The following is a 22,812-nucleotide window of genomic DNA, read 5'->3' on the forward strand; positions in this document are numbered from 1 at the left end:
ACCAGGAGGTTTGGGGTTCCTCCAAAGCGCCTGACTCAGTTTCACCCCTCAGTGACCAGCTGATGCTGCACAGAGCACTTTACTTTTGACCAATTGTTGTGGTAATGATGGTGGTGTTACTATTTGACTAAGTCCTGCTCCAGAAGAAATTGGAGGGTAGCGGGAGAGGTGCAGGAGAGGAGAGACACAGAGCCAGCTAAATAATCCAAGAGAGGGGAGAAAAGGGAAAGGAAGTTACAGCAAGAAGTGTATAAGCTATGGCCGAGGCAGCCTGGCAAGAGTGCCCTGAATTAAGTACTTTTGGCAGGTAAAATCTGATTAAGACTTTTCAAACGTGCATTTGGTAAGTCAGCCCTGGAATGTGGCACTGTTATACAACCAGCATTCAACAGACAAGTCACATACCTTCTCAGACAGGACAGGAAGGCAGGACATGCTGGTCAGTTGAGGCAGGGGGAAGGGTGAAGCTCGATTCCTGCCGGCTGGCCCCTGACCTAGTTCTTGGGTGAATTTAGGAGTGAGCAAGGCAGGTGGTGATGTATTACAACGTTTTATTAAAGTTATTTTTTATTGATTGACTGATTGAGAGAGAGGAAGGGGAGAGAGAAACATCGATCTGTTGTTCCCCTTATTTATACATTCTTTGGTTGATTCCTCTATGTGCGGAAATTGAACCTGCAACCTTGTATCAGGATGATGTTCTAACCAACTGGGCTACCCAGCTGGGGTTACAATGTGGTTTTGACCCAAAGTTTCATCAACATTGGCTTTTCCCTCGGGTAAGTCTGGGCCCAGAGTGGGGCACACCTGGTCCAGCTGCTCCTGGAGCAGCTGCTCACCTCACAACTCGTGCAGGTGAGGAACTGGCCTCTGGTCTGCGTCAGCATTCTGGATAAACTCGAAGATGAATTTCACCTGGGTCTCATAGCCTTGGACTGAGATTTTCTCATTAATTCCATGGAGGCTGAGGGAAAGAGATTTGGGGGAAGAAAGGAGAGAGCCCACTGCTGAAGCACAGTGTTGTTGGAGAGCACGCCCCACCCCATAGACCCTGAGGCCACTGGCCTTTGACCGTCTGGGGTGTGAAGTGGGCAAGGAGGCGGGGAAGGGGGCATTTGTAAGAAGGGAGGTTTCCTATGACATATGGGGATCTGAGCCCATGGTAAACAACAGTGGGGGAAAATGATAATGAAGCCTTGGGGAATTCACAATCATCTCCTGCTCTGGAACCGTTCGATAACTTCTCTGAAGAGAAATGATCTTTCTAAGTCTCTTTCTCTTAGGCCAGGGCCCCTATCTAGGCTTATCTCTAAGCCAGCACGCTCCCACCCCACCCCCATGTCACTAGGGGCACAAGAGTTAGGGAGGGCAGCTGCCTCCGGTACTTTCTTTACTTCCCCACGGAACCACCTTCTTTACTTCCCCAGGAAACTTCTTCGCCATCAGACCTCACGCCCACAGCCTGACTCCCCACGACACAAAACATGCAGCCAAGTGATCTCACAGATGAAGGGAGATATGGAGTTAACGACTTGCCCCTTCTTTAAAATGAAACCAAAAAATAAATAAATACTATGAAAGCTGTTCAGCCCATATTCAAATATTTTCATTCTGTTGGCAACTGACTTACTGTGGGGAAATCAGGTCTGGATACGACAAGGAGCAGAGAGGTAAATGGAAGTCATCTTTGCACGACCCAGGTTTAAAATTTGCCAAAGAACCCACAAGGCAGCGATCACACAGAGCAGTTAAAATGGGCAAGTGTGTCTTAGGTTCCTGGTGTGTTTCCTTCTGAGAATTCAAAGCAGGCACCCACCTTTGACCTCATGTGTGTCTGCTTGGTCACTGCATGGTCATTGAGAACTCTGTAGTCTCCCCCTCTTGGGGGAGAAAGCGAGGTTCAGAGGGTAAGCACTCTCCCAAAGGGAGGACGAGCTGGGCCCTTGAGCACTCTAGGGCCCCAATTCTACGAGGTTCTCTCCAATCATCTTTTTAAATCTCCACCCCTGAAAAACAGTGGCCTATTCCCACACATTCTGGGGAGCGGCAAGACTCTGGCAGCGAGGAAAGCTGGCCAGTTGGGTTCTACAACATCTCCACTTTAGTTCGTGCAAACCCTGGCCTTCCCTCCTTCTGTGGCCTTTCAGGAGAAAGGGGCGGGAAGGGGACAGGCCAGTTAAATCAAAACTGTTCTGCTCACTCACCCGCGGAAGTCCCGAGGCTGCAAATAGACGGGGTTGAACCGGTAGATGCCAGTGGTGAGGTTTGAATAGTGTCGGCTGTCTGTCATGCCAATACAAATACCTAGAAATGGAAGATCAAGAGGAAGGGGGCTTTGGTGAGCAACCAAGCCAAGGAAGAGGTTGGAGACGGGAGCCTGCAGCTATGAATATTTATCACGTAGCCTACCCATTCTCAAAGTCTTGCTGAAACGCCATTTCAGCCGGAAACATGGACGTTCCTCTCTAGGGCATTAGTAAGATCGCCCTTGAATGACCCAAAGCTAAGTGTTGTCTCTCTACGACGAGGACCAGGGAGGCTAGTGCCTTCATTTCACACCTGTAGCCAGTCTATTGTAGAAATCTGCAGGGGTGGGCAAAAGTAGGTTTATAGGTATTTGTATAAACATATGTAACTCAAGAATAAATAATAACACAAGAGTAAACTGTTTCATGGACTCACAACTGTAAACCTGTATTTGCCCACCCCTGTAGTATCCATAAATCCAAATATCACTTCTCTATTGCCCCGGCTTTGTTCTGTGTGATTGTAGATCAAAACTAAACACTCTCTGGGGAACTTGACTGCGACGAAATGCAATCTTCTTAAAGCGGAACATGACTGTCTGTTACTCTCACCCTCTGTCTTCTGAGCGTCAGACCTCAGGTCAGGAAAGTCCCAGGATATTCTCCAGCACCCCGCTGTCCCGAAGCAGCTCCCCTGACTCCCGAGCTGGGGCTGGGTCTTGTCCCGACAGGAGTGTGCTTTGGGACAACACCCCCTGCAGCATCCATGGAAGTGTGGCGGGGTGCATGAGATGGTAACTTGTCTTTTGTTCTATTTTCCACTCCTAACTTCAGAAGAGTAACTAGACCCTTCACAATTCCTTGCTTTGGGGATTTCTGTCAGTTGATTGCTGCCTATCTTTTTTTCTGTTAAAGCCTAACTGTCAGTGGGATTATGGCAGATGCCCCGGAAGGGAGAGGATACAACAGAAAGCCTTTTAAAGCCAAGAAAGGAGAATACGGAGCAGCAGGGGCCAGGGTCCCTGGATGGTGGTGGGGAACTCAGGCCCTGCTCTGTGGCAGAAGTCCGAGGAAGTGGCAGACCTCAGAGGGGATGGCTGCTTGATGTCTTCAGGGAGATGGGACCTTAGATCTAGAGGCAAAGATCCCCTTCTCCACACAGGCCAGAGAATGAACGGGAGGAAATCTCCAACCTAAAGAGACCCTGTGACCAGGACAATGGATGTCTCAGAGGTAACCACATGGACCAATGCCCACTGGCCAAGGGCTCCAATGCTATGCTGCTACATAAAACCCTGAGGGCCTGATTCAAGGTGGGAGTGGTGGGGGTCCTTCGAGGCCTCATTAATGTCTGAGGTTGAATTTCTTTTTTGAAGACTTTATTTATTTTTAGAGAGAAAAGGGGAGGGAGAGAGAAAGAGAGCAAGAGAAACATCAATGTATGGTTGCCTCTCGAGTGCCACCAACCAGAGACCTGGCCTGCAACCCAGGCATATACCCTGACTGGGAATCAAACCAGAAGCGACCCTTTGGTTTGCTGGCTGGTGCTCAATCCACTGAGTCACACCTGCTAGGGGAAGGCTGAATATTTTGAGGAGTGAGGATTATTGTCAGATTTAAGTTGATTGAAAAAACAAGGCTGCTTTTTTTCATGCCTGAGTTTGCAGATGTTGAATTTCACAGTAAGCTCTTTAAGGACCCATGCCTAGCAAAGGGACAGGTCCTAAGTATAAGCTTAGGCAATGTTTGAGGGAATCCATGATTCAACCCAGATAAAAAGGGACTGGACCCAGTTCTGAACACTGGAGCATTTCTCAAACCACAGACCAGAGATTCTCAAAGTGTGGTCAGCCATCATCTGGTGTTAGAATCCCCTGGTGTATCTGCTTAAAATGCAGATTCCGAGGTCCTCTCCAGAGCTGGTTAACCCAGCTCTTTGGAAATGCAGGTCCAGGTAATCTGCATTTTAACAAATTCCCCAGGGGGATCCTCTATATCTCTTAAATTCGAGAACCACTGCCTACACAGCATGGGTTTGGAAAGTGTGCTGAAGACTGGAGAAGGGCACAGAGGTACTGCTGCTGAGAGAGAAGGGGGCAAATGCGAATGGTGTAGGCCGGGAGGTATTGCTGGGCTTCCCATTCCCCTGCTGAGCTGTATCCTAGAACGGACCAGAACCAGGCTGGGGGGACCTCGGCCACCTCCATGACTCTTCCAGGGGATGGGGAGTCTGGGCTGACGCTCTCCTCCATTCACTCTGGTCTAGGTTAAGCAAGAACCAGGCTTGACCTGACCTAATTTATTGTTTCTGCTCCTTTCCTGTTTGCTTTCTCACTTCCACTCCAGGGAAGAGGGTGGAGGGATACAGTTCCAGTCCCACCAGGAGGGGAAATAGCCAGCTGTTTTCAGGCTCAACAGCTGGGGTGGGGGTGGCTGTTGGATAGGAAACAGTTCCAGCCCTCCTCCCCCCAGGCATAGCTGATGAAGTCATTACCTGGGACAACAATGTTGACTTCTGGGAAGACAGACTGTAAGGTCTGGCGGATCAGCTGGTAGCCCAAGGCCTGATCATCAGAGGGGCTGACAGGCAGGGGATCAAATGTATCCAACACGTGGAACTGGACCCGGTCATCAGCCACAATGTTCTTGACTAGTTCAAGGACCTCCAGGGAGGACAAAAGCGAGTTTGATTTCTTATGAATTTGCTCTCCAAGTACTATGGAATTTATTTTTTAATGTATTTTATTGATTGGGTTATTACAGTTGACCCATTTCCCCCCCTTCACTCCCCTCCACCCTGCATACCCTCTCCCACCCACATTCCCCCACTTTAGTTCATGTCCATGTGTCATAAGTTCTTTAGCTTCTACATTTCCCATACTATTCTTACCCTCCCCCATCTATTTTCTACCTACCACCTGTGCTACTTATTCTCTGTACCTTTTCTCCCTCTCTCCTCCTCCCACTTCCCTGTTGCTAACCCTCCATGTGATCTCCATTTCTGTGGTTCTGTTCCTTTCTAGTTGTTTGCTTAGTTTGTTTTTGTTTTAGGTGTGGTTGTTAATTATTGTGAATTTGCTATAATTTTACTGTACATGTTTTTTATCTCCTTTTTCTTAGATAAGTCCCTTTAACATTTCATATAATAAGGGCTTGGTGATGATGGACTCCTTTAACTTGACCTTATCTGAGAAGCACTTTATCTGCCCTTCCATTCTAAATGAAAGCTTTGCTGGATAGAGCAATCTGGGATGTAGGTCCTTGCCTTTCATGCCAAGTACTATGGAATTTAAACAGCCCTGATTCCGCTCGAGCACAGCAGAACACAGGAGTTACAGAGACTCATTTTAGCACTGGGACACAGTATCAGCCAACTGGCTGTAGGAGACAGAAGAGCTGGGTCTTTCTGGAAAGCAAGCTGCAGCATAGTCAATTTAGGTTACATGCTTGGGAGGCTTGCATCACAGCCATGGGGCAGGTAGGGAATTGGACAACAAGGAAATGATGGGTCTTTCCCTTGGGTTGAGCCATGGGCCGAGTGAGACTGTTGAAGAGTCAGCAGAATGCAAATCTCAACCATCCTGAGGCGGGGAATAGATGTGATGACCTCACTTCAACCTGGGATAGCCGCGGACAGGTGAGGAACAGGTCACCCACTTTGCTTTCCCCTCTCTGGGCACTCCTGCTTCCTGTTTGTAACCAGCTGCACTGGGGCCAGGAAGATGAGCTCAACACAGACAAAAAACCAGGAGTTGGGGAAGTGGTATTGAAGCTTAAAACCCTCTTTGCCTCCTTTCCTCAGGAAGGAACCTGAGGAAGCTCCTAGAAATTCAGTCTGAAATGACTAGAGCTGAGTCCAGCAAAAGTGCTGGCAGGATATAGACCAGACCCTGAAGATCAGGTCACATGAAGCCACGTGGGAATGGACCAGGAGGCTGGCTTTGGGTGGCCCCCAAACCCACCCAGCCAGGTGGGCAACGCCCCAGCACTAGTTTCAACTCACAGGATCAGCAGTTGCTTTAAACATGTCTCTTCCTAGAATGCAGAGTGCCCCAGAGTTGGGGGTTGCCTAAACGGGGCATTATCTCAAGCACCCCTTTTAGGTCACCGTCCCTGAGAACATACTAGGAGCTGAGTCTGGAAAGGAAATGGGGGTTCCTACTTTTGGTTCAGAAACCACCATTTGAGCCAAACCATTATCCTGCTGGAGAGGGGACTGGTCAAATCAGAGCTTATTTTCACTCCAGTCTTCATGTCCCCAGTACTCTAATACAAAAGTACACACTCGTGACATATTCTTGACGCACCGGGAGGCTCCTGAAGTTGTTCCCTTTGAGGTGGGTCGGGACTGTGCCTGCTGAGCCTCTGACGTAAATTACTTAAGATTCCTGCCCCCTGAAACTGAAGAGGGTGCACAGATCGAGCCCCTTTTCAGTGAGTGGCCGCAGAGCTCGGTTTCAAGGCAAGTCCTGGGTCTGCCTCATTCTATACTTCCAGTGCGAAGAACACTCAAGGCGTGCAAGGAATGCTGGATACACGGCATTTAAAAGATGTGGACCAATGAAAATAGTACTGGGAGTTGTCTCCATAAGTGGCCTATCCAGGGTTACACAGTAGCACTGCTGGTCTGAGTGTCTGAACCCAGTCCGTCTGACATTGAGAAGACAACGCTTCATTGCTTCCAGAGAACCTATGGGTTCGTGTGGTGAGGAGAGAGCTAGCAAGAGGGTGGTGGTCATTTAAAATTAATTCCTTAATGGTATGAATTTTGACCCAGAATTTGAAGGAAGGATATGGAGGTGATGGAGAACCAGCAGAAGGCAGTCTGAACTCAGAAGGGGTGTGCATGGAAACTGGGGGGGGGGGGGAACGACACCAAGCTTTGTGCCTCCAACAGCCACTTGTGACTGTGTCGCCTTGGGTAAGCTCCTTAACCTCTCGGTGCTTCAGCTCGCTTATCTGTTAACATGTGGATATTAACAGCATCTACCTGGTAAGAGCTTGTGACCATTACTGGAATACATGTAATGTCCTTAGGCCAGTGCCTGGCACACATTGAAGACTCAACAAGCGATAGCTGCTATTTGCCTGTTTAGAATGCAGGGACTGTCCTGGGCAATAAGCAGAAACACAAGCACAGGACCAGGAGGAGAGGCTTGACAATGGTAAGAGGGACCCCCAAGTTACTTTAGTGCACATTTATCTCTCATTTGTCTAAACTCCTGCGGTCCTAATAGCGCATTCGCACAAAGGCATGCTGTTCTGTTTTATATGTAGATACATCTTCCTCTCAAGTGCACGGTCAATTTGTTGAAAGCAAGGACAACAGACACTTACAAATTGGTAAGTCCAGCTTCCATCCTGCTGTAAGGCCAGCTTCTGTCTCATCAGAACACCCCTGACAGGTTGTCATCCAGTCTCTGCTCGGACACTTCCAGCGGCAGAAAGCTCACCGCCACGTGTCACATTCCATTCTACTTTTGAGCAACTCGGTCATGAATGCCTTCCTTACAATGACTGAAGTACGGCTTTCTGTGGCATCTCAGTCCAATTTTATTTGGTGTTGCTTATACTTCACAGGATATGATCTAGCGCTAGACACGTCATAAACACCCAGCAGGATTTCACCCGCGTGGAAGTTAGAGGCCTGTGCTCCTTCTCAGGCCTCAGGGTCAGCGCCTCCTCAGAGGGGGCGCTGGCCACCGGAGTTACACCTGCTCACTGCTCCACCTCCACCCACCCCACATCACTCTACGACACATTACCTTATAATTTTCCTTGTGATACTTATCTCTTTAAAAAAGTCCCTTTGCTCATTTGATTACTTGCTGGTTGCTGTCTTCCCCACTAGACCATAAGCTCCGTTGGAGTGGGAATCTTGTCATCACTTTCCCAAGTGCTTCTAAGAATGTCTAGCCCATAGTAGCCACTCCAGCACACTTGGGGAGGGGAGGGGGAGCGGAAGGAAGGAATCTCCTGTACTGCCCTCTAGGTGTGTGGACATCTAGTCTCTCAGAAGCTCATTACCAGCCAAGGCTCCATATTCCAAAACCCTTCTTTAAGCGGGGGCTCCCTGGAGCATCTTCCAATGGCCTTATTTCTACCCCTTGAGGCCCACTCAGAACAAGTCTTCCTTTCCAAGTGGTGGCCTATCACATTTCTGAAGACTTCTGTTCCTCATAGACCATGGAGCCCTATCTGCATCCACAGTGTGGGAGAGACCAGTTAAAGACAGAGGAAGAGGAATCTGGGAGCTGTTTGTGTTCCCAGGGACCAGCCCAGGTTCAGAACCCGCAGCCCTCAGACCAGCAGGGAGTGTCCTTAATGCATGGAACTGGGGCATGAGGGAGCCGAGGGACGACAAAGGGCACTGTCCGCTTTCGGGATGATGGAGGCTTTCCATTCCTCACTGGACAGGTGGGCAGGGTGGGCCCAGGGATTCCAGGGCTTTCATCAGAGAGGCCGGGAAGGAAGGCCGCTGTGGCACGGGACCGGAGAGGAGGGAAAGGTGCCAGAGCCTGGGGAGATGAAAGCCCCAGCTGGTGGAAACAGTCCTTGGAAAGGGCATGCAGTGGGAATGAGGCTGGAAAAAAACTGGTGGAAAGAAACTCAGTGAGGGGAATTCAGTGATTTCCTGGCCCAACGAGCCCCCAGGGAGAGGACAAAGGTTGGCACTTGATGAAAAGCAGCAGAGCCCAGGGCTCACACCCGTCCCAGCTCCCCTGGAACGCCGGGTGACGCTGGGCAGGCTGTTTACCTGTCTCCACCACCCCCCTGCAGAGGGTAGGCCTCCCGCCCTGTGTGACAGGACAAAAACCTTCTGTGGGGGAAGAACTTTGGGAGAAGGGACCACAGACGTTTAAGTGTGGTTGACCCTCGAGGATCTGTGCTAGAGACCCAGGAGAGACCACCCACTGCTAACTCTGCTTAATTCTGGAACGTGTTCTTTATCCGATAGTGGCTCGGTTGCCTCTTTTGATCGCTTTATGAAGGATCAGATTTATCTTCTGAATTCTGTTTAACTCAACCTGCTGTTTGAATGAGCTGGCCTTCCCTGTGTATGCTGAACGGTGTGTGTGACTTCTACACATCCCTCAGCTTCTAGCTCAAGTGTCACTTCCTCTGGGAAGCTGTGCCTGTCCCCCATCAAGGTCTGGTTCCTCATTACATTCTCTAACAGCACTTGGTTCCTTTTCATCATAGCACTCGTCACAGTTTGCCAGCATATATTCATTGCTAACATTTTTAAGTCGATGTTTGTAGCAGAACGTTGGGAGGCTCTGCTCTCCACCCCCTTCTCCCCTGATCGTGCACACCCTTCCTGTGGGATTTTATTGATGCTAGGGGTTTCAGTTATGGTAATAGCACTTCAGCCTGTATCTCCAGTTCGTCCTCTCTCCAGACCTGACGTATTTATAATTGCCTGTTAATATCTCACACGTTTCTTGACCTTTGGAACCATTATATTTCTCTGCAAACTTGCTGTTCTTGAATTCCCAATCTCGGCCAAAGGCATCAGCACCTGGCCAACTACCCAGGTGAAAAACCTTGGAGTCACCCCACCTTTTTCTCGCCCCTCATTGTCTCTCACACCTCTTGTGGGCACCTTCTTCTCCACCCCATGACCACTGCCTCGGTGGAGACCTTCGTACCCAACTGCCTGAGATGTCACCACAGCTCCCTAACTGTCCCTTCCTACTCCAGCACTTCCTCCACATTGCCGCCAGCATTTCCTCCCTCAAAGCAAATCTGAGCAGACCACTGCCCTGTCCGAAGGCCTCTGACAGTGCCCTTCTGTCCGTGGGTAAGAGCCCAAAAACATCAGCATGACGCATGTGGCCTTCGTCTCCAAAGTGCACCTCCATTTCCATCTCCCACCACTCTCCCCCAATTTATCCTACTCTTTAGCTTTACTTTAGCTTTTCCCTGAATGCCTTACTTCTAGTAAAGTCCTACTGGTCCTTTCAATCCCAGCTCAAATTTCCAGTGGCCAGAAAAGGCTTTCCTGGCTCTCCTGGGGTAGCGTCTGTTCCCTTCTTTGGACTGGTCCTATTTCCATTTGTTCATCCCAAGTGTGGTAGCTTAAAGCAAAGAGCATCGAGTCTGGAGCTAGGCTGCTAGATGGATAACCTTGGGCAGGTTACTTACCTGTGCTTTAGCTTCCCCATGAAATGAGGAGGCTACAACTCCTACCTCATAGGGTGGTTGCGGGGATTGGACGAGTGTGTGTATGTCTTAGGGCAGTGCCACATGTGTAGCAAGCCTACTATGCTTGCTATTATTATCATTTATTAGTACTCATGGCCCACCCCCAGACTCCAAGCTCCCCCAAACAAGAGATCTCCTACCCTGGCCAAGGACCTGGTGCACAGGGAGTCTTTGAAAAGTGTTGGTTGAACAAATGAGAAACTGGGCCAGCCCCAGGACTGCAGCTAAACCCAGGTCCTAAGGGCCACACTTCTGGTGCTAATCCATCATCAGGAAAATACAGCACGTACCTCCTGGACTGTCTGCGCAGGGTGAATCCTGAAGTTGACTGTGGCCTGGGCCACCGGGGGGATGACATTCTCCTAGAGGGAGAACCACAAACCCTGGCTTGAGCCAAATCCCCACACCTGCTCCCTGCCCAGGAAATGCCAACTATACCACCAATAGGGGGAGAGGGAGCTGATTTGATTTAAAGTCTGGGGCTTAACTTTTTGTCAGGCCCATGTCTTCCATGGGCCCTTGGCCTGCGGTTGTGTTCAGAGCTAGAGGAGTGTCTCTGCTTTAGGGTGGACCTTTGTCTTCTCAAGGTGAAGGGCACCACAGAGAACTGCTCAGAGTGAGGTTTTCTCTGGGGGACCCCAGCGCCTTGGTGTTGGCCCCAGGCAATGCCACTGGCAGTCTGCTGTGCGCCCTTTTTCCCAGGGTGTCCAGGACCTTTCTGCAAGGGTCAGGGTTAGTGCTTCCTGGAACAGGGCACCCGGAGGCCCCATCCTGGCGTGTCTGAACCCTGAGGGGGGTCCTGATGGTGGTGGTGCTACTGCTGCTGCTGGTTTCCCACATCCAATTGTGACATTTGACTCTGATCTTTGCCTTACCAGGAAAGAACCCAGGGCTAATCGGAGACGAGAGTTAAGCTATGGAAATATTTTCTTCCTCCTTCGAGGCCATCAGAAAACGGATTCCCCAACTGCCTATCTTTCTTTGAACTGGTATGGTGCCAAAAAGCACCAGATAGGGACAGGAAAACTGGGCTCTTACAGACTGTATGTCCGATTTTGAGTAAGTACAACCTCTCTGTACCTGTTTCTCAACTGGCAATTGGGACAGTAATATTCATAGAGCTATTAGGAAGATCAAAGGGAGTAACAATGTTAAAGTATTCTGAACAGATAAAAACACTATTCAAATGCAAGGACACAGTACTATTATTTTGGTGGACATCCCAGGTAGCTGGGGAAGACAGCTTGGGTCGAGCCAACACACTGGACACACCAGTCAGGTAGGCCAGGGGCTATTTCTAAGGTCCCATTCGCTTCTCCTCAACCCGATCACCAGAGCTTCACAAGGCCACACAGTGTTCTGGGTGAATGGGGTACCTGAAGTTGGTGGTGGTGCTTACAATGATGGGAATGGTCTAACTCCTTCCGTGGCTTCAGAAAGACCTACACCCATGCTAATTAGCATAACCAGAAGTAGGCTAATTTGCTGAAAAGTAGTTCTTAGAATAAAAATGTATCAAAGTATTATTCACCTGGAATTTATTTCTATGAAAATGAACCTCACAGAGAATTGATTTGTTTTGACAACAAATCAAACATTAAGTAATACAGTGATTAAATGCATGCAGTGAAAATGCATAAGAAAAGATATGGGAGGGTGAGATATCTGAATATCTAGTGTATTTGGGGAATGACAATGGATGCATTCTAAGCGCTCTGTATATTACAAATGTGAAAGCTTTTATAAATGGCAGGTGAGTTTCTCTGTTCAACTCAGGGTAACACTAGGGAAAAATTTATTAATCACTCATTAAATTTGTTAGGGGGATATATCTTTCAAAATATGAGGAAGAATAATAAAGATCTTTGATAGTAGACAGGTTAGAAACCTTTAGTCTACATGACTAATATTCTAGGTACCATATTTCATTGTGTATAATGCACATTTTTTGGCCCAAATTTTTTGAAGGAAAAACAAGGATGAGCATTAATACATGGGTGTAATGATTACAGACCATGGGTATAATAATGGGCACAAAACCATGTGCGCATTATACACGGCAAAATATGGGCAGACACATAACACGTTGAATGAGTTCAGGTCACAAGAATGAGCTCTTGAGTAAACCCTCTTCACACGAGTGTCATGGTTGTTTCTTGTACAACCCAAAGGACCTGTGGGAGGCCATGGACACCCTCTAAAACTCTTACACACAAAACCCGGCCAGCGGGTCAGAGACTTTGTGGGTCTCAGCTTGCACTCTGGCCCTTGAGGCTCACCACATGGGTGACGCAGGCAGTCCACACGGGGCCCTCTTACATTCCCGTTGTAACCAGAGGAGTAGGGAGGACCCAGGGAGCAAGGCCAAGGGATGGAGGCTGGGTGGACAGTGGGGAAGAGGTGTATGGGAGGAACCAGAGGGTGTTACCTTGACCCCAGCACGGAACATGGTCACTGCCGTGGTAGTTCTGACCACAGCATTGGTCAAAGGGCTCCTCTCCAGTGCCCTAAAGCGGAAGGACTAAGGTCAGATGTTATCAAACGGGGAGAAGAAATGGGTTGGAGGGCCACCCACTCTTCCGAGCCTTGGAGATCTGTAAGACTGGGAGGATGTCCTATATATGGGTTACATGCAGTGTCTGGTGGCCAAAGGACAATTGTTAGTTGGGTACAGCTGCGTCAAGGAGAGGGGATTGGGTGGTGGGTGGGGGAGTGTGTGTGAGGGAAGGAAAGATAAAACTTCACCTGCGTACAAAGGGTCCAAATAACCAGAGGTTGTTCATGACGATGTTGGTAGGGAAGGGAAACTGAAAGAGAAAACAGGTCAGCAGGGTTTCGGGGGGCCAGCATAACAGCAGGTGAGTGTCCTTGCGGCCTGGGTCTCTTCCTACTTTATATCTGCCTTCGGCGGTAGCCTCAGGGATGAGTGGGAACCAGCTCCCAAAGGGCACCTGGGGGTGTCGGGTTTTAGGGTCTCAGATCAGTCCCAAGAACCCCAGGGAACAAACCAGACCCTGCATCTTGGCTCAGCCAGGGGCTGAGAACTAGGGGCTGAGAACTAGTGGGCAGAGCACTGGTAAGCAGTAGGCCCTCTTACTGCTCTAAAGGCTACTTCCCAGCACCCTTTCTTCCTCTCCCACAGCTGACCAGCAGCACGTGAGACTTCTTCTCACACCTCACTAGCCAGTTGCTGCAGTGTCATCGCCAATGGCCCACTTCCAAACATGTTCGGCATTGGGGTCTGCTCCAGTCTGGAAGAGAAGAGAAGTTCTCAAGACTTACCCAACCCCAGTCAAAGATCGACGGTTTGAAGGAGGGAGGCAGGATGTTTGTGCAGGCCTGGCCAGGAGGTCTCCTGTTCACCTCCACCCGTGAACTACGCACACATCTCAAAGCACAAGCCAGACCACCTCTTCTCCAACAGCAGGAGCTGTGTCTGCCTGCCCGACCAAGTCCGGGCGCCCACTCGCCCCCCGTCACTTACCACACTGTGGCTGGGTCTTCAGTCTCCCCCGCTAACTGAGTTACTCGAGGAGAGGCTCGAGGAGAGGCACTGTCTGTTTTCCCCACCACCATATGCCCACTGCTGTGCACAAAGCCTGAGAATATTTAATCCCATAAATACAGTTCTTCCCACTTTGCTAAAAAAACAAAAACAAAAAGCAAACCCAGACCGAGGTAGGCTCTGCTGCTACAGGACCTGCTGTCTTCGCCCACAGCCAGCAGCCTTTGTCCTCGCACCAAGCGGGCAGGTCGTGAACTCAACACCGTGTGTCACTGCCAGCCTGTGTTTCCGACTCCTGTTTTGGACCTCAGACCGTTCCGGTTACTTGAGCTGGCTTTCGTTTGCTGGCCTTTCCATGCCATGTAGGTGGATCCCCTTCTAACCTCTAACTCTTGCCTGGGTACTGGTGGCTCTGTCCTCCCTGCAGCACCCCCATGGCTTCTCAGCCCAGCCAGGGCAGGGAGCTTAGCCTCAAACTCAAAGTGGGAAGGTCCCAGGTTTCCTGTCAGGAATGTGCCAGGGTGCAGGGCCAGGGGCTGCTCACCGGCTGACAGCAGCTGCGAGGATGCCAATGCTCGTCTCCTTCGGAGGAGCAGCGGAGTGGCCTGGAGTCATGTTTACTTGCAGCATGAGGGTCAGTGCACCCTTCTCGGAGACTGAAACCCTGCGGGGAGGATCAGAGAGGGCCCTTCCATTTCCCCCTCACCCTGAGTTAGCCCATAGGCCATCAGGCTGATCTGCACAGTGGTCTGGGGGCTGGGAGGTTGGCTTCATGTTACCTGGAGAAATCTGTACTTGAAGAAGAGGAGGGAAAGGGGGAGCCCAGAATGCGTTGAATCTCAGGGGAATTAAAGCAAGAGGAGTAGAATATAGAGTTGCTTCAGCATGGCGTACAGATACCAGGCTGGAGACATCTCAGATGGGTGAGAATGCCTTCCAAGGTAGGGGCTGGGTGCTTTACTCACATGGCAAAGGGCTTTGTGAAGCTGGGAACGAGATCGTCCAAGATGAAGCCACCCTCGTCCACGATGAAGGCCAGCTGGACACCCCTTGCCTGGAGCAAGGCTGAGATCTTTTGGGCCCCACCTGCCCCTAACACCTGCAGATATTGAACCCGGAGCCACAGCCTTTCTCAGCGAGACCTCCAGAGGTAGCTCAAGGAGACCCACCCAACTTAGCTAGGGCCCCCAGCACCTTCCTGCCCGTCTCCTGCCTTGGAGGAAAGGGGAGGGGGATGGGTTCCAGACAGTACTACCTCAGAGATTCCTGGGACGTCAGAGCTGGGAGGACCATCGCCCCTCATTTCACAAATAAAGAAACTGAGACCCAGAGTATAAAGTACCTTGCCAAAGGTCAAAGTAAGCAGCGTCACTAGAAACGAAACATATTCACTGATCTCCCTGCTAGTTCTCCTTCCCTCGTGCTGATGTTTCTCAGGGTTTAGTTGACAGACTGCCTGCCTACCTCAAATATTACTAAGAAATTAGCTAAAAATTCAGATCAATGAATATCATTAAGTGAAAGAGCCAACCTGAAAAGGCTATAAACTAAGAAATTAGCTAAAAATTCAGATCTATGAATCTCATTAAGTGCAAGAGCCAACCTGAAAAGGCTATAAACTGTCTGGTTCCAACTACCTGACGTTCTGGGAAAGGCAAAAATGCGGAGACAATAAGATCAGTGGTTGCCAGGGGCTGGAGGAGGGAGGGAGGGGTGGATGGGCAGGCACAGAGGATGGTAAGGGCAGTGAAAATACCTCTGTCTGATACCACAACATGGCTACCTGTTGTCATGCATTTGTCAAACCCATGGAAGGTACAACAGCCAGAGTGAACCCTAAGGCAAACCATGAGCTTCAGGTGATTGTTGTGTGTCGGTGTAGGCCCATCGATTGTAACGAATGCAACCACTCTGGTGGGGGATGGCGATGTGATAATGGAGGGTGGGCTGAGCCTGTGAGGGGCAGGGAGTGTATAGGAAATCTCTGTATCTTCTCAATTTTGCTGTGAACCCAAAACTGCTCTAAAAAAAATAGTCTTTTACAAACAAATTCAGACCTGGATGGTGTGGCTCAGTGGGTTGAGTGATGGCCCAAGGAATCAAAAGGCCATTGGTTCGATTCCCAGTCAGGGCACCTACCAATGTATCTCTTGCACATCAATGTTTCCCTCCCTCTCTCTTTCTTTCCCTTCCCCTCTCTAAAAATAAATAAATAAATCTTTTAAAAAAATTCAGATCTATGACACGGGGCCCAGGAATCTGCATTTTGGCCGAGGGCCTTAGATAGTTCTGGCACACAGATACACAAAGAAGTTGGCAAACCACCACACCATATCCCGAAGACCCTGCAGCTGGGGAGCCAACTGGACTGGGCGAAGACCACGCCCCCCTCCACTGCCCCTGACCAATAGGGGTCCCAGAGGTAGGTGCGGGATGAAGAGGCTCTACCTCCTCATCATGGCCCAGAGCAATGTAGAAAGATCTCCGGGGGATGTAATTTCTGATCAGCAGGAGCTCCAGCGCCTGCAGGATGGCCTGGGGGCACAAGCACAACAGAAGAGAAAAAAGGGTGTCGTTTGAGTGGGAGTGCCGGGCAGGGGAGACACTCGGCAGCTGCAGCAGGGCTGGCATGACTAGGATCAGGATCGGGTTGGGCTCTCTTTAGAAGTAACAAGTGCAAATTGTCCCAGGGGGCGGCATGTGGGGAAGGAAAACCTCTACCACCTGGACAAGAGTATAAATTAATCAATGTCAGAGCTGAAAGGGTCCCTGGGGATCATCTACTCTGAACCCTATTTCATTGTTGAGAAATCAAGGCTCAGAAGGCAAGTGACAAACTGACGGTTGGAACCCAGGTCTGCTGGGGACCAGGTTCTTTCTCCCATAATAACGTCCTGCCTCCCAGGGGTCAGCCGAGCACCCCCCGATCCTGGGTTGATCTTTAGGGCCCCAAGGCAGAGAGAATGGAGCGTTTCAGACCATCACAGCATTCTTGTTGTCTAGTGTGCCTCGGCCGTAGATGAAGCCATCACGCTCCAACCCAGAGAATGGGGGCACCTCCCAGCCTTGGTCGGGGGCAGGCACCACGTCGATGTGAGACAGCAGCATGTAGGGCTGCAGGCGTGGGTCCGAGCCTCGGACGGTGAGCAGGTGGCTGTATTCTCCCACGACTTCATGCTGGATGAAGCTGGTTCTGAACACCGTAGGGAAGGCTAGGAGCAGAGGGATGAAAAGCAGGGAGAGAAAGCCAGATTTAAGTTTCCTTTGGTTTTCCCACAATTTGGTGCCCCTGCCCTTAAAAAAAAAAAAGATAGCCTTCTTTAAGAAGCCTTCCGAGACAAAGGCAGTCTGATTTCGGATTTGTCTACAGTCTCTGAATGCGTCTTGCCCACACCGTAATGTGCTGTTGCAATGTAATGACCCCACAGCTGTGTCAGCCTGTGGCTCACGGCCTGGCATGGCCCGACCTATGAAACATGTTGTCACAAGCACATGTTACAGTGATGTGCGAACTAGGGTTGTGTTAAATTTTGAGTATAGTAGACCCCAGTATCCAAATTACTTGGAACCAAACATGACCCTTTTATATATAAAAGAAATCAGAGATATTTTCTTAAAAAACAAAATAATACTCCTACTGTTTGTGTTATATGGACGTAGGAGGGTGTTCTGCCCAGCACGAGGCCACACTTCTGTGCCCGAGCGTGGATGTTCCCAGGGTCAATATTCGGGCTACAGAGAAGCCTTGACACAGGTGGCCTGCTGTGCTTGGAGGGAAGAGCTTTGCTCCCCCACTGAGACTTGTTGGGAGAATCCGCAAATACCAGTGTGGATACCTGAAAACAAAAACCCATAGTGGAAAACGCTTTCATTTTGTCAGCCAGCTTGTCCAGTTTACTGTCACTGTACATTTGTTTCTGTTTGTTCGCCTCCTATACAGTGAAGGCTTCCAGCTGGCTTCCGCCCGGCTGCAGGGGGTTAATCTCAGTCGGGTCCACCTGTCCCAGAGGGTTGGACAGCCGGCCACTGCTGCCCCTCGCCCAGCTGCTCCCACCCTGTCAACTCTGGAGGGGCTGCTTTTTATTTGATTTAGGAAGGTGGCCTTAAAACTCTCCATGAGCTTTTCATATGGAGAGTGGGGGGTTCCAAATCTCCCCCTCACCCCGACCTATCCTGCAGCTCATGGGCAGTGGGGGTGAGGAGGGAGGACCAACGTGATAGCTCAAGTCTGTGTGTGCAGGCGTGTAGGTGTTTGTATGGAGGTGGGGGTGGGGGAGAAGCAATGGGCATAGTTCCGGAAACTTGCATGGGAACAAAGAATTCCTAGTCCTGCTTTCTGATTTACTGACTAACACATATTAAGGGCGAGGACTGGGAGAATTAAACTCCAACCCAATGGCTACGTGCTTTAGTTCTTCAAAGGGCAGATCTCTGGTCTCCCCTCTGCCTTCCCTCTAGCACCTGGATTCTCCCCTCCGCCCCTCCCTGTCATGCACAAACTCAAAAGAGACCCACGGGAACTAGATTGTCCTTTGGTCAGTCACAGAATAAACCTCTTCATCATCTTGTTAAAGAACTGTGTCCCGATTCCTAACTCTCCCACTGTCTTTCTACAGTTTGTGCTGACCTTTATACATGTATTCTCCAAACTCAGCCAGCGCTGTTCTGTTGAACTCCCCGGGCCTGAAAGACACTGTGGGGATCTGGATGGCACCTGTGGGAGATGGGCAGTCGGAGTGTTAGGTGGGGTGGATGGTAAACCGGGGGGTGGGAGGGAGGTATGTCTTACACACTGACTCAGCAGTCCTGAGCCTGATGCAATAAGATTGCCAGGTGTTCCAGCATCACAAGAAACACATTGCTAACACGAGAGGAGGGAAGCGCTTGAAATTCTAAGTATCGTTTCCACTGTCTGGGAAAGAAAGGCTTAGAAATTGTGTATTCATCCCAAAGCCTGGAAAGGGGAAGAGGAGGGGGTCCACGGCACCCAAAGAAAAAGCCCATAAAACGACTTTGGTTAACTGCCTACCTCTGGTCACTATCTGTTTTATAAGGGGGTCCCTACTGCTTACAGAAAGAGCCCATAAATAACTTTGGGTAACTGCTCCAGCTTGAACTGACTGCCTCCTGTCACGTATCTGTTTTACAATAGCATGAATGAATGTGGTCTGGAGCAAGATGAGAATTCGGGGAAACAGACCCCCACATATATCTGTGTTTGGGTAGTCACATTCCCCCAGGGAAGCTGGCACCATCTTACCCACCAATCAATATGCAACTCCCTCACCCCCATCCTGCCAGCTACATAAGTCCTCAGGACAAAGGACCTGGTGCTCTTGCTGCCCCGGCTTTTGCCACCCAACCCTATGCCTTTCACCCCCACCTCGGCCAGGCCCATTTTCCTCCACGAGAACACATCACTAATATACTTTGCTTGCACGCTAGTACACTTGCTGATCTGTAATTCTTTACTGCATCAGCAAGAAGAACCGAGTTTTTCCTGTAACAAGAAGTGGGACAGCATAGGTGGAACTGGAGAGCATTATGCTAAGTGAAATATGCCAGGCGGTGAAAGACAAATACCATACGATCTCACCTTTAACTGGAACCTAATCAACGAAACAAACAAGCAAGCAAAATATAATCAGAGACATTGAAATTAAGAACAAATGGACAGTAACCAGTGGGGAGAGGGGAGGGGATAATGGGGGGAAAAGGGGGCAGGTTTTCAGGAACAACTATAAAGCACACATGGACAAAAACAAGGGGGGGTTGGGATTAAGGGTCGTAGGTGGGGGATGTCTGGGTGCGGAGGGGAGAGGTGGAGGGAAAAGACAGAACAACAATAAAACAAAATGAAAGAAACAAGAAAAGCAGAGGAGGGAAAAAAGAAGTGGGAGGTTACAGGTCACAGCAGCCATTGGTTTCTCCACAGCACTCTGGGTACGAAAGCATCTTTGACTTCATTATCTTATTGTGGAGGGAAAGATAATCCTTTAAAGTAGGTACTGCTGTTTTTCCTAATTTGAAGGTGAGGAAACAAGCTCAGAGTGGTTAGGTGAGTCCCTCCAGGTTGTCCAGAAACGAGCAGCAGACCTGAAATTTAAACGCAGGCCTGTTGGGTTTGTTGAAGGTGATATGGTTTTTTGAGAAAAACATAATCCAAGATGAGGGGTGGAGAGGTGGAGGAAAGTAGATTTTGAATCCTGCCCTGGGTGGGAGCTGCTATAAATTGCTTCCTAAGGCCTCACTCTGCCTCTGAAACCACCATCCCTTTGACGAACCAGGAGCCCACAGTCCGGGGTCCCTCCACGGATGAGGCTCTGCATGCTCTGTGCAGTGAGTGGGCTGCCTCCTCCTGGACTGGCTCACCCAGTCTCACAGGCCTCCCAGTGAGGGCCGGCTTTCCACGCCTGGGAAGCTCTGGGTACAAGCTCTTCAATCCTAAATAATCTCATCTGCCCAACCCAGATGTCTTAGTTCCTGAACTGACAATATGCTCATCCCTTCGAGCCAGGAGGGCTTTATAGTCTTTTAAAGAGTCTGATTATCAAATGCAAACACCACTGGGAGGGGAAACACAGTGAATTATGAGACTATTTGATTAGAAAGCTACCTCAAAACATAGTGGGGGACAAAATGTACCTGGAGCAGCTCCATGTCAACAGAAGGCCTCTGAAGGACAAGCTTAATTCTGTATTCCCTTCTTCTAAGGATCAGCCCTACCTTACAGCCCACTATGCAGATGGGGAAACCAAGGTTCAAAAAGATTAAATAAACTGCCTACAGAAGAGGCAGATCCAAGATCCGAGTCTGGCATTTTGTCTTGTTCAGTTCTAAGCTATGCCGCTCTCAGGTTCCTACTTTAGGTCCTTATCTAGCTTTTGCTTTCTTCTGTGCAGAGACTCTGGTGAGCAGCTGCCCAATGCCTTCCTGAGCACTCTTTACTCTGAGCTTTGAAAATGCACTGCTTTGCCTCCCAGGCCTATCATTCCAGCTCTCATGGGTTATATTCAATCACAGGGGTTAACTCTTGGCTTCTGCATCTGCTTGCACAGTTGACGTAGGCAGTTTCTTGCAATCCACTACTTGGAGCTAAGCCCAGTGGTGAAAAAAGGCACATTATCCCACAGGATCTGGCACTAACAGAAATCTTCGAGTTTTTTTTTTTTTTTCTCCTGGAAAATACAGATTAAGAATGTAAATGAATTTAAGCCTTGGTTTGAGGTCTAGGAGAGAGATGTCCTCTAATTAGGAGAAGAAATTAGGAACGTGCCACTCTCAGTGACACCCCCTTCTTGGAGCCACCTAGTGTTTAGCAGGTCCTGCAGGTGCGAGGTTTCGTCACCCACCTAGTGCCCACTCCTTGCTGTGGGATCCTGGGGGAAGATCATTGAACTGACCTAAACCCCAATTTCCCACGCTGTAGCTGATAAGATTAAGATAAATTAGTCTTAAAATAACTCAAGAGATTTAACATACATTTAAACTTTCAAAGGTTAAAAGTACAAATAGCCCTGGCTGGTGTGGCTCAGCAGATTGAAAGTCGGCCTGCAACCCAAGGTGTCGCTGGTCCCATCCCAGTCAAGGCACATGTCTGGGTGGCATGCCAGGTTCCCGGTTGGGGGCGCGCCAGAGGCAAGAGGCAACCACATACTGATGTTTCTCTCCCTACCTTTCCCCCTCACTTCCTCTAATCTCTAAAAATAGATAAATAAAATCTAAAGTACAAACAGCAAGCAGGAGCAGGAGCCAGGGTGGGTGACTGCCCTGCCGGCAAAGCTGGAACTTTCAGCCTAGACAGGCGACACGGAGTCCCCAGATATCAGGTGTGGGGAAGAAGTGGCCTCCCTAATTTCGGACTCCAGGTGCAGGGATGGAGGTTAGGACTGGACTGGGTTGCGGTGTGTAACGGAGCTCCAGTTAGAGTAGTGGCCGCTCTGTAAGGGGAGAGGGCAGTACTGGGCTGGCAGGAGGAGAGAGGGGCTCATATATTTGAACTAAGGTGGGCGAAGGGAACCCAAGCTCACCTTTCAGCGTTTCCTTCATCGTGACGCGTTCCTTTTGGCTGAACTGAGAAGGAATCCACGAGACCCTCTGATGCTCCTTGCCCTTCAGACCCTTGGATGTGGAGACAGCGGCGACACCTAGCAGCAGCAGAGCAGCCAGGGCCTTGCAAACGTATTGCCGAGCCATATTTCTCTCAGGTTCTTTCTGTTGCTTTGCAGCTGGAGCTTGAACCCAAAAGCCCAGCTCGCGGTCCTGGCCCAGTCACTGGTCCAATTACAGCAATGGCCTTAGCTCCACCTCATTCTCAGACTCGGCCAATCATCGCTGGTCTAGGTCTGTGGGCTGACCAATCGATGGGACGGCACCGGCCCAGGCCCGCAAGGCCTTTTGGGGGTTGTGGTTTCTTAACTATTTAGCATGCAGCTGTAGAGGGAGGTGATGTAGTAGGGCTCTAGGCCTGTGACAAGTCGTGTCTGTGCTTGATCTTCTGCTTTGAGATAGAGATTTATCAGTATCTACTTTGAGATACTGATAAATCTCTTGCTATATGACACTAAATCAAATTAAAGGGAGTGGAGGGAAAAGCAAAATAAAGCGAATGAAGCTTGTCAAAGGTTCATAAACAGCCAAAGTAAAACCAATCAATCACTGAAGTAGTAATAATGAGTAAAAACTTATTGTGCACACACTAAAAAGAGTGTCTTCAAACCTGGAGCATTTAAACCAAAACATGGAATTTATACAGTGAGAAAAGCAGTGACTATTCTTCACAGTGATTGGTTACAATATTTGAATTTTCAGTGATTACTTCATATCACCCTTGGGAAACAGTTTAGATTTTGC

At 49.5% G+C, this 22,812-nt stretch overlaps 1 protein-coding gene across 2 annotated transcripts; it reads right to left on the reverse strand.

Moving 5' to 3' along the window:
- Positions 1-603: 603 nt before the first annotated feature.
- Positions 604-22,220, reverse strand: PM20D1 (peptidase M20 domain containing 1). 2 transcript variants are annotated; one of them, XM_045841455.1, is made up of 13 exons: positions 21,990-22,220; positions 18,587-18,673; positions 16,939-17,171; positions 16,408-16,494; positions 14,925-15,058; positions 14,504-14,623; positions 13,630-13,705; positions 13,200-13,261; positions 12,883-12,961; positions 10,745-10,816; positions 4,741-4,909; positions 2,205-2,304; positions 604-964 (listed from the first exon to the last, which is right to left on the reverse strand). In XM_045841455.1, the coding sequence occupies exons 1-13, from the start codon at positions 22,153-22,155 to the stop codon at positions 841-843; spliced, it is 1,509 nt and encodes a 502-aa protein (XP_045697411.1). In that variant the 5' UTR covers positions 22,156-22,220; the 3' UTR covers positions 604-840. The 2 variants fall into 2 exon arrangements, with proteins under 2 accessions (XP_045697411.1, XP_045697412.1); XM_045841456.1 differs by lacking the exon at positions 18,587-18,673.
- Positions 22,221-22,812: the final 592 nt, after the last annotated feature.

This window comes from Phyllostomus hastatus, unplaced genomic scaffold, assembly GCF_019186645.2.
Source record: "Phyllostomus hastatus isolate PE091 unplaced genomic scaffold, TTU_PhHast_1.1 phas_contig_36, whole genome shotgun sequence".
NCBI lineage: Eukaryota > Metazoa > Chordata > Mammalia > Chiroptera > Phyllostomidae > Phyllostomus > Phyllostomus hastatus.

Coding starts and splice junctions, on each gene's coding strand:
- PM20D1 (XM_045841455.1), bottom strand. CDS start 22,155: ATGGCTCGGCAATACGTTTGCAAGGCCCTGGCTGCTCTGCTGCTGCTA. Junction 2,305..4,740: donor AGTCAACATTGTTGTCCCAG/GTAATGACTTCA, acceptor TTCCATTTCTAG/GTATTTGTATTGGCATGACA. Junction 965..2,204: donor CAGCCTCGGGACTTCCGCGG/GTGAGTGAGCAG, acceptor TCTTTCCCTCAG/CCTCCATGGAATTAATGAGA.